We start from the raw sequence: 12,276 nt of genomic DNA, 5'->3' as shown, positions 1-12,276 counted from the left end.
TAGGAAATTTACACAATATCTTCATGGAACATGATCTTTACTTAATATCCTAATGATTTTTGGCATAAAAGAAAAATCGATAATTTTGACCCATACAATGTATTCTTGGCTATTGCTACAAATATACCCGTGTTGTGGTCCAGGGTCACATATCTGATGGGTTGTGAATGGAGAATCTCGCTGTTTCAATAGGAGTTATGCTCATAAAGTATCTTTAGTTGGTCTTCTGATGTACCTGGTTGAGTTTGGGCAGATCCTTCATGTTCTCTAACTTTGCTTTGGTCTCCTGGTTCCACAGGCACAGGTACATCCGATAATCCGGAGTGTGCATTTTCTTAACTACACCAAAGACAGAATGTTGCACATTTCAACAGCTCTCCAACATCAAACATCAGCTCTGATCCGTTTGGTATTTTCTCCCACCTTTTTCACTTTTAAAAGTGACTCCGACAAAACCATCGTCCTTCTCGGCTCTGTTCTTTTGGTCGAGGCCTGTCAATGAGAGGTCAAAGCATCAGCACCAGTGATCACAGTTTCTGGACTGGGCATCAAGAATCATTTCCACCGTAATTTTGGTGTAACAACCTATTTTGTGTGGTGAGTGAGAGCATGCAGCAGTACCGCTGGAGGTCTCTGGGGTGATGTCCTCAAAAAAATACTGCGTAGCTTCACACGCCGAGTCGGGCTCCTCCTGCTCATGGTGCAACTCTGAGAAGAACAAATACATTCAGCCTCTTCTAGAGCTCAATATAATTCAGATAATAACATCAAACTAATGCAAATACAAATCACAACATACATGACACAAAACACTTCAGTAATATTTCTGTTAATGATCTCTTTATCTCTCTTTAAGGATAATTCTTTTGATTTGTGGGGTAATTATGACCCAGACTTGTCAGAAAGAACAAAACATCCGTCTTCACTTTCATTTCTGCTTTTTATCCATGTTTCCTCTCACGAAAGAGAAACACAACTAATAATCTTACAGTTACCACACAAAATATAACAACAATAAAACAGGTATATGCAACGCTGAATAAATATAAATACTATAAATAAAATACTAACATGTCCCAGAACTGTATTAATTATGAGCTGAATTAATTATCAGCATAATTTGCACCATGTTAACAATGTTAAACATTTTATTTTCTCTTTTACACCCACATATTCTCACCTACCTGGAAGTATGTGAATCTTGTACAGAAATTTGAGTTTTTCCGTCAGGTCACCGTGACACAGGACACCTAAAATAGAAACCAATCATTTTATATGTGTACAAAAACAATCAACCCAATGCACTTTTGATATATTTATATGATATATTTTGATCATATATTTAATGTTTTAAACTTTATATTTTTTTGGTCATAATATAGTTTCACTAACACGTTTCGACTTCTAAACATACATGGTAAGTCACCATAAAATCAAAATCGACTTCTTATTTTTTTTTATGGAATATTGCAGTGTTTATCATAAATAATTTATCTGTGCACATTAGGGCTGTCAAAATGGCTGAAAAACTAAATTCGAATTTTGTACTTAAATATGATCAAAATTTGAATTATATTCGAATTTAAAAATGCATAATTTCAGTTAGGGTGAAGAAAAGCCTTTGGCTTCTCTCCTGAGGCCACAAGAGGGCGCATCGAGCAAAATATTACTAACAGCACGTTTATTCAAAGCAATAGATAACATGACTGTGAAAAAAGTGCATAATGTTTAAAATAATGTTTATAAACCAATTATAATTAAGTTGCTTAAACAACTATAAACAAAACAGCATCATGTATGAATTCAGTTTAATACAAAGGGCCGAAAGCCAATCACACAGAGTACATTTTTCATTTAAAAACACAAGTTGCAATGGGATGGGGAAAACCCCCCGCCGGCATAAGGTCTCGAGATATGTTTTTTTTTTTCAAAGTTAAACTTGCATTAATTTTGTGCTCTTTCGGCTCTTTTGTGCAAGACGCGAGTGCAACAGTGATACATGTCCTTCTAGAAAATGCGCAAAATATGTGTTCTGTGTGAACGGCTTGGTTTCAGTTTTGATGTAAACAAGATATTCTCCGCATTGATGTTCTCTTTTCCAGCAATATTTTTAATGAACATCGCAGCAGCGCCGCATCTAGTGGCTTCAACTGGATAGGCTAAAAAAACATAAAAATGCAACCACACTTACATCGTTATCGCATCTCGTGCGCCACTTTTGCATTCGAATGTGGATTTTTATTTTAAATTCGACGAATATTCGAAATTCTAATTTTTTTTGACAGCCCTAGTGCACATTATTATTATTTTTACATAATGCATGTGCCCTCATAATCTTTAACCAAAATGATTGAAAAGATGATCACAACTTCAACAATGGGACTGGTCATGATAAAGCACACTCACTCAGGCCGCTGATGAACTCTCTGAAGTTTATGAGCGCGTCGGTGTTGTGGTCCAGCAGACGGAAGACGCGCAGGGCCAGGTCGTCAGCGTGCGTGCTGCAGGCCCAGGGGAAGAGCAGCGCAAACAGCACTTTAAACTGCTCCAGATCGATACGGTACTGCTCCAGGTACGGCAGGCTCGGGTCGTGCCGGCTCATGGGGTTACTGGTGCTGCCCCAGTAACAGCTGGTCAGATGCTCAGCCTGATGGTCATAAATACATGCACAGGATAGTCAACGGATATGGAGCATGTACGTTTAAATGTGACTGCACCTACGATGTGTTTCATCCTTTTTATTGTCTGCCAGGCAACAAAATTTTTGATTGTTTACCTCAACAGACTGTATGATTTGAGGTGTAACACAAATGGGGCTGGATGAGCTGGATTCAAATGTATTAAAATTTTTTAGTAAGTACCACTAAATATGACCAAAATAATCACAATAAAACAAGAAAATAAAAATAAGAATCATAGCATATATAATAATAATATTAATAATAATCATAATAATAAATGTAAAATGATAAGCACCATTAAATATGACCACAATAATCTCAGTAAAACAAAAAGGAAAATAAAAGGATAAAAATCATAACATTTATAATAATAATAATAATAAAATACCAATAAATAAAAACAAAAAAGATAAAATAGCATAATATTTTTAATTATATTATATAATATTTTTTATTTAACTAATTTAGATGTATTAATTATTATTAACTACATACTGTAGTATGCTACATACATTAAATGTGCATTATACTGCATGCATTTTATTGTATGCAGAATATACTCACTTTGCAGCGCACAACATTAATAAACTGTGCTTACAGACTACATATCCTCACTATATAGTATGCTACATATACTAAATATAATAATAATAATATTAATAATTTAAAAATATTTAGCAAGCACAATTAAATATAGGCAAATAATGTCAAAACAATAAAATACTGTAAAGACAATAAAAATAATGTAATTTATGATAATAATAATAATAATAATAATAATAATTAAAAATGCTTTAGCAAGTTCTAACACGCCCCCACATGTCTATGTCACTGTGTGGGAGATTTGCATAACACCACCCAAATGTATACGCAAAGAAAGAATGCGTAACTTTTATTCTCGCTGTAGAATTGTTGCCGCTGCCGCCATGTCGTGGAGACGCTGTGTGCTTCGTTGCGAAAGCCAAACTACTTTGTTTGGTCTTCCAAAAGAGGACACAACTAGAAATCAGTGGTTAAGTTTTATTTACAACACTGTTGCAGAACAGTTCAACCCAAATGTTCAAACCTTAAACCGCATAAACACATTGCATTACACCAAATACTTGAAAAATGTTTTTTTTTAGCAACGTCACATGACCCCTTTAAATCACAGCACACACTCTCACTGTCAATGTTATTGGCTGATTCATGACCTCATCATGTGACTGACCTTAAAGAGTGTATAAAGCTCCTCCAGCTCATCGATGCTGAAGGGTGTCTCCGTCACGATGGTCCGCACCTGCAAAAGCAGTGGATGAGGCAAATGCGAACAGATTAAAAGCCACAGATCCTCTGACGGAGTGCTAATAAAACACTAGTGTCAGTACGGAGAGCGTCTGATTACCACATTGCGTTTGGTGGTGTCTTCTATGGCCTGGATCACTCTCAGCCTCTGTTTGAAACGCATCTGCTCAATCACATCCGCCCGGATGGAGCCGAACTTCTGCAGATCACAGTGAACATCAGCAAACATGCAATACAACACAGACAGAACCCATGAAAACACACTTTGTAATATACAAGGTATATTTGAGATGAACGAACCTCATAGGAGATGCGCACGAGTTTGAAGATGTCCACCTCAGGATGAGGATCCCCGTTATCCGTCAGGAGAGAGTGAAGATGAGGGATTGGAGGAAGAGTGCTGTCCTTATTAGTCACATTGTCCAGATACCTACAACACACATACACAAGCACGCACACACATTTGTCAGCAAAACTGCAGCACTGTCATACACAGACCTTGGTATTCGATAAATACTGTAGTATACTACTGCATATAAATACACACATATATACTCACTTTGCAGTACACTATATACACATATATTTCAGTATAGCCCCTGTGTAGTACACTACATGCATATACAGTACAGTATAGTCCATTTGTAGTACAATCTATATACATACATCTTACACTATAGTCCCTATGTAGTACACTATATATACATATATTACAGTATAGTCCCTTTGTAGTACACTATATACACATATATTACAGTATAGTCCCTATATAGTTCACTAGATACCCTCTGTTTGAAACGCATCTGCTCAATCACATCCGCCCGGATGGAGCCGAACTTCTGCAGATCACAGTGAACATCAGCAAACATGCAATACAACACAGACAGAACCCATGAAAACACACTTTGTAATATACAAGGTATATTTGAGATGAACGAACCTCATAGGAGATGCGCACGAGTTTGAAGATGTCCACCTCAGGATGAGGATCCCCGTTATCCGTCAGGAGAGAGTGAAGATGAGGGATTGGAGGAAGAGTGCTGTCCTTATTAGTCACATTGTCCAGATACCTACAACACACATACACAAGCACGCACACACATTTGTCAGCAAAACTGCAGCACTGTCATACACAGACCTTGGTATTCGATAAATACTGTAGTATACTACTGCATATAAATACACACATATATACTCACTTTGCAGTACACTATATACACATATATTACAGTATAGTCCCTTTGTAGTACACTATATACACATATATTACAGTATAGTCCCTATATAGTTCACTAGATACACATATAGTACGGTATAGTCCTATTGTAGTACACTATATACACGCATACTGCAGAATAGTCCCTTTGTAGTACATTGTATACACACATACTATACAATAGTCCCTTTGTAGTACACAATATACACACATACTACAGTATAGTGCCTTTGCAGTACACTTTAAACACATACAATATACATTATAAAGTATGCGACACACACTAAATTTGCCGTATCCTGTATACTCCATGTAGTATGCAACATATAATCACTTAGCAGTTCACACATTTTGCTCAGAGACCGTGAATACTCACTACGTAGTGTGCTAGATACACTCAATTTCCAGTGTACTGTATACTCCATGTAGTATGCAGCATATTTTCACTTTTCAGCACACAACATTAACAAACTGTTCTTATAGACTATATATATTAACTACATACTGCAGTATGCTACCTACATTAAATGTGCATTATACCGCATGCATTTTATTGTATGCAGAATATACTCACTTTGCAGCGCACAACATTAATAAACTGTGCTTACAGACTACATATCCTCACTATATAGTATGCTACATATACTAAATTTGCAGTATAGTGCATACATGACGTAGTATGCAGCATATAATCACCTTGCAACATGAACAAACTGTGATAATAGACTATATACTCACTATGTAGTACGCAACATACACTAAATTCGTAGTACAGTAAATACTCCAAAGTACGCAACACATGACTTTGCAGAACAGTACATATGCAGAATACTACACATACTTACTAGGCAGCATACCACAACATACTCATTATGAAGTGCACTACACGTATTCAGAAGCATGCCGTTGTCTTACCTGCCCAGGATGGTCATGGCTTCTCCGTCATCTTTGCAGCCCAGCAGCTGATGGATGTTAGCGTCGAGCACCGACAGCGCTAGCTGAAAGATGACCTTGATGCCCTCGTAGAAGAAGCAGTCGACCACCACCACGGCGCTCTCGAAGGGCATGACGGACAGGAAGAGTGTGAGGAACCAGGACAGAGAGATGGTGGAGATGACACCCAGCGCCTGCATGCAGTCGTACAGCTGAGGAACGTAGACGTGAGCCAGCTCCTCAAACACACCCTGGTCCACCAAAGCACCTGAGATACACACAAACACACTCAGTGCTGACAGATCTTCCTATTTTTGCGTTGCACATGAAACATGTACAATTTAACATCAATTTATTAAAAGTTGAATAAAAATATATTTTTAGGGCCGTATGAAATACTGAGATTTTTAAAATTTCAAATTCCATTTTATTTTCCCCAAATTCTGTGCTTTCCACTCAAAATTTTATAGATTCCATTTAAACTTTAACAACTTGATAAGTTATCACATTTTACAATAATAGGGCCCTATGAAAAAACATTCTATTTTTTTCTAAAATTCCATTTCATATAAATTCTGTTTTCCACTTAAATTTTTCTGGATTTAATTTGAATGGTTTAATTAAATTGTAATAATCAAAAAGCATGTATAATCAATTCATTTTGTACAAAAATAGTGCTATATATATATATATTATTATTATTTTTTTTTTTCCAAAAATTCTGTTTTAATTTTTTCTGGATTTATTATTTAATATAAATGTATTATCCAAAATGGTGGTAATCAAATGAAGGCATAAAACATTAACAATTTAAATTAATCTTTTAAAATGTAATCAGATGAAAATGAATCAATTCCTTTCATTTTTTGTCAAACAAACTGCTGCACAACAAAGGTTTACTATTAAAATAAAAACATGGAATAAATGCAAGAAAGGAATTGTGTAACTCCCTTAAAAAAGCTTCATTATTATTATTATTATTACTTTGAGAACTACATTCTATACAATAACACTTGTGAAACAAAATGCTTTCATTGGTTCATGGTGAGTCCATTTTATATTATTTTATTTTGTAATATATTTATGTCACAATTTCTTCAGTTTAATAAAAATTCTGCCCTTTTTTATTTTATTTTGTAATATATTTATGTCCTTTAAGACCTTTGAGTTTTTGTGTGTATCTGACGATAGTTTTATGAATTGAAATGGTGAAATACTGTTAAAGTGACTCTCAGAGCAGCTCTGGAGATGAGGTTTGCGTTCATGTCCTCATATAGTGAGACGACAGACGCTGAAAACACTGCGAGCATCACGTGTGTAGTGTGTAGTAGACGAAACTGCGCCACTCATTCACACAGATTACAGATACGCGCAGACTTCATATTACATAGCAGTCTTTTGCGGTTTAATATTCAGATACTTGTCCATATGGCGATGTGATTCATTATACAGCCTTACTTTCATTTATGAAAAATTTCCAAATTCCGTGATATACTGTGTTATACTGTAAATTCCATTTTTATGACAGCATTCAATGATTCCATTCACATTTTTCCACACGGAGGAAATCATAGGGCCCTAGTGTCATTTGGTGGGACGTAAGAAGCTGGATGATCCTGGAGCTCACCTACGACTCTGGTGTTGTAGTAGTCGGGAAGCATGCGCTCACATAAGGCCACCAGGAGCCAGAAGGCCTCTTCCTCTTTAGCGTACAGCAGCAGGACGGAGGTCACGATGTTCATGGCCTGCAGAAGACGACAGACCGGCATTATGATCGTGCTGTGGGTGCATTCACTGCAGACGGTGTGTTGCTGTGCATCATACCTGGCAGTAGCCGATGTTGGGGTTGCGGAAGGCGTACGCAGTGAGGACTCGACGCAGGGCAGCGATGCCCATCTCGTTCTGAAAGGCCGGATGCTCTGGAAGAGAGCGGTGCAGGTCTCTCTCGATCTCCTCTGTGGCCAGATTATATTTCCCCATCGACTTCTCCACCAAATCCTCATAATAACCGGGATGAGTGGCCATCTCGTTAATCGCCCCTGTACACACCAACATACAGATAAACAACCAACCCATCAAATAATCAACAGATCAAATTTATACAAACCATTTAGATGACATTTTCAGATCCAAAACAAAAATATTTGAATTTTTTTTTTTTCATGAGTCATGGTGATTCCAAATATATAATAACTAATAATAACTATGCTCGATAATCTGGTTAGTTATTTATTACTTGAATCCAGAGCTGTTTTTTCGCTGCTGTCTGTGAGCCAGTAGTGGGATGCATGACTCACCAGAAAACAGGAGCCAGAGCTCTCCTCTCATGTTCTCTGGGATGCCCTGCAGCACCAGCTCTTTGGTCTTCTCTGTGCGATACATACACACTCCCTGGCCGTATTCGGTGAAGTGATTCTTCCAGGCCTGCTCCTTCAGAAACTCTTTAGCCTGAAAACATGCGAGTGTAAAGAGAGCGTCTCATCACTGCTGTCTCGACTTCAACTTCAGAAGTGCTGACGTGGGAAACTATGACTTGGAAAATAAGAGCTGGCAAAGAAGCGAAGCCAGTGAACCGTGGACTTCATTAACGTTCTATTCTGAAATTTAAAATGTGGTGCATTTATTGTATATAAAAGCTTTAGATTAGACAATCTTGCGAGCAAAATCCCTCCAAAAATGACTAGAATACTCTTCTGAATGCAAAATGCATACATCTTTGCAAGATTTATGCCCTGACACTGTGTGACCAAATTAACAAAGCCTAGTCATTTTAAAGCAAATGACTTGGATAAGCAGATTTTCAGGTCATTTGTTGCAGGGTCAGCAAACAGAAGGAACGGTCTTCTCATAAGGTGCACTTCCTGTGTGTCCTACTGAAGTATCTGCTTTAACCACAACAAACACAATAACCTGCATCTGACTTCAGCCTTTGAACTCTTACTGGATGAGGTGCATTCAAATGCCGATAAACAAACACCTGTAACCGCACCATCTTTAACTAAAACTAAAAACATTTTTATTACTTGAAATAAAACAATAACTGAAATAAAATATTAAAATAAATTTTAAAAATATATATTTTATAATAAAAATAAAATATATAAAAACCTAAATTTATTTCGGCTAGTTGAGGCAAAAAAAAAAAAAAAGTTCAGGTTATTTTTGTTTAGTTCAACCTGAAATACTAAAATAATTAAAACTTAATAAACTAAAACAAATAAAATAAAACTAAATTAAATTAAAAAAATTATACAGACATTTAAAAAAAAATAATAAAAATGACAAAAACGCAACAAAATTACTAAAAATTTTAATGGATACAAAATATAAAAATAAAACCTAATTCAAAATATTAACAAAAACATCACTGATACTAACATAACACTGGATCAAGATGCTATGTTGTTTGTAAACAGCCAATAAGTAAGCTCCAGAACTATGCATCGTCGCATAAGACTTGTTTACACTGACAATTAATATTATTTTTAAAGTACAAATGTAACTATTGACTTAACATTGGTGTCTTCCTATTGTTTTCTAAAAGCAAGAAGCCACTCAAGGTCATGTGATTTAACTGCGTTTAAAGGGATAGTTCACCCAAAAATGAAAATTCTGTCATTAATTACTCACCCTCATGTCGTTCCAAACCCGTAAGACCTTCGTTCATCTTCGGAACACAAATTAAGATATTTTTGATGAAATATGAGGGCTCTCTGACCCTCCCATAGACAGCAAGGTAACTACCACGTTCAAGGTCCAGAAAAGTACCAAGATGATCGACAAAGTAGTCCGTGTGACATCAGTGGTTCAACTGTAAAGTTACGAAGCTATGAGAATACTTACTTGTGCAAAGAAAACAAAAATAACGACTTCATTCCGCATTTGCGTGTGGCGGCGCCGGTGCTGACCCAGATCCGGAATGTAATGACATCATCATGCTGGATCTGGGTCAGCGCCGCCACATGCTCGCGTCAAGATACTGTCAATTCAGCTTTGCAGCACAGGAATAAATTACATTTTAACATATACTGAAATAGAAAACAGTTATTTTAAATTGTAAAAACATACCGTTTTTACTGTATTTTTCATATACTGTATTTTTCAAATAAATGCAGCCTTGGTGAGCAGAAGAGACTTCTTTCAAACATAATAAACAAATCGTTAACATTTTTTTCAGTATTCTTTGATGAATATAGAATTCAAAGGAACAGCATTTATTTGAAACAGAAACCGTTTGTAACATTATAACTGTCTTTTCTGTCACTTTTGATCAATTTAATGCATCCCATTTATCCCCCGATTAATTTCTTTAAAAAATCTTACTGAGCCAATTTTTTGAACAGTACTGTCTATATATATTAAAATAATAAATCTATAAATATTTATAGGAATAAATACCAATAGACAAATAAACATTGTTGTTCCCACCTCGTCGTCTGAGCTGCTGAGGCTGCCCGTGATCTCCCGCTCAAAGTAGATTTTGGAGGTGGTCTGCTGCAGGAAGTCCGAGATCCTCTGCACCAGGAAGTCCCGGTCTTTGAGGTTGGCAAAAAGGAAAGTCATTTTGTTTTTGGTGCTGATTGACAAGGGGCTGGGAAGGACGTTACAGCTATCGGCTTTCTCAACGATGGTCACCTGGCGAGAAGAGAGAGGGAAAGGATGCAAAATGCATTTCACAACCCATTTCATGTGCCATATTTCTAAAGAAAAACACCATAATCGATATCAAAAATGTCTTTATGCTGCAAGAACTGACTGGATTGTAAACCATGGTAGTGAATGCAGGATAAAGCAATGTTTAATGTGTGCATAATGTGTACTTTGATGCTTATTAGAGTATTATGTCATTAGTTTAGCATGAAGCGGCTGGTGTGACGCACCTCTCTGAGCGGGATAATCAGGCTGCAGATGGTCTCCTCTTTACTGGTGAAGCAGATGTAATTAGTGGAGACGAACATCTGTCCAAGGATGTGCATCTTGTTGAAGGGGGTCCATAGTGTGCAGTCTGTGTGACCGTCCAATTTCTCGTCTTTCGGCAGGCGGAAAAGCGCCCGGTATCGCTCGCTTTTAGCCCTGGCGTCCAAGTCCCTGGAGTCACAAAAACAAATATAATACTGAAAAAGGCTGCTATAACTTTCCTAAACTCCTTCTAACTAACAAAATTCTACAATATTGTCACTTTACTATCAAATTGGTGGAACTGCATGTCAAAGTGTTCTCACATAATCCTCTTAGCTCACACAGAAGGATTTGCTACTTTCAATTTCACACAGCTGCCAGATGGCCATTCACTCCGAAATATAGTTCTTCACTATTTTGTATTTCAGCTGCCATTTTTAAGACAATTACTGTAGGAATTATGTTTCTGATATTATCTAATAAATTCAATAAGCAGCAGTTCTGTGGTTGACATATTCAATATTTTTTTTTACTTGTTTTACAGTAAAATTATGTGAGTTAATGCTTAAACCAAGAAAAAACAATCTGCGAATGGGGTAAGACAAATAAAGTTAATTCAAAGGGAAAACAAGTTTTATTTTTCTTATGTCATTGGCAGATATTTATTATTATATCTTTACATATACTTCTTTATTATATACTTCATATCTTAAGTAATTTAGCTTCTCAAGTAAATGTATCTTGATTTAAAAATATTTAAATACAATAAAAATATAAATACAATAAAATCAAGACAAAAATACTTGTTCAGAAAATCATTTTTCACAATATCACAATAGGAATTTAATTTAATTTAAATTGATTTGAATTTATTCATTAATTTACATTTATTTAGAATTTTTTTATTTAAATTTATTTCACAGTGACAGTATATACTGCTATAATTATAGCAATTATAATTATTTTTTGCAAGAAATTCAGTGCCAGCTTTTATGTATTGCATAATAAACTAGTAATGTCTATTTTTGATAATCTAATGAAATTAATTCTACACAAATTAAAAGTACTTCCCCAGGAGCTCATTTAATAAAATAAGTTAAACCAATAAGTAAATAAGTATAAATACATTTAAATAAGTATTTAAATAAGTTTCTTCTTTTAAATAAATAGATTTATTTTTACACTTTATGGACAAAATTTCAAAAGATTAATCTGCAGCAAATGAACAAATGTGGCATCAGTGCAAAAACACCATTATATATA

At 35.7% G+C, this 12,276-nt stretch overlaps 1 protein-coding gene across 1 annotated transcript in view; it reads right to left on the bottom strand.

The window, feature by feature from the left end:
- Positions 1-214: 214 nt before the first annotated feature.
- LOC107746121 (TBC1 domain family member 9-like) overlaps positions 215-12,276 on the bottom strand; it is a 27,422-nt gene continuing 15,360 nt past the window's right edge. The window contains exons 6-19 of the mRNA XM_016560217.1: positions 10,995-11,202; positions 10,543-10,749; positions 8,412-8,562; positions 7,939-8,153; positions 7,742-7,859; positions 6,097-6,382; positions 4,906-5,035; positions 4,066-4,164; positions 3,892-3,960; positions 2,407-2,647; positions 1,185-1,250; positions 622-708; positions 424-492; positions 215-339 (exon numbers count right to left, since the gene is read on the bottom strand). Of these exons, the coding sequence (XP_016415703.1) occupies positions 215-339; positions 424-492; positions 622-708; positions 1,185-1,250; positions 2,407-2,647; positions 3,892-3,960; positions 4,066-4,164; positions 4,906-5,035; positions 6,097-6,382; positions 7,742-7,859; positions 7,939-8,153; positions 8,412-8,562; positions 10,543-10,749; positions 10,995-11,202 (2,071 nt within the window). The remainder of the gene's footprint in view (positions 340-423; positions 493-621; positions 709-1,184; positions 1,251-2,406; positions 2,648-3,891; positions 3,961-4,065; positions 4,165-4,905; positions 5,036-6,096; positions 6,383-7,741; positions 7,860-7,938; positions 8,154-8,411; positions 8,563-10,542; positions 10,750-10,994; positions 11,203-12,276) is intronic.

The sequence above is a fragment of the Sinocyclocheilus rhinocerous genome, unplaced genomic scaffold (assembly GCF_001515625.1).
Source record: "Sinocyclocheilus rhinocerous isolate Xijiao unplaced genomic scaffold, SAMN03320098_v1.1 scaffold107, whole genome shotgun sequence".
Taxonomy (NCBI): Eukaryota; Metazoa; Chordata; class Actinopteri; order Cypriniformes; family Cyprinidae; genus Sinocyclocheilus; species Sinocyclocheilus rhinocerous.
The sequence above is the reverse complement of the archived record's forward strand: the minus strand, read 5'-3'. Positions and strand labels throughout refer to the sequence as shown.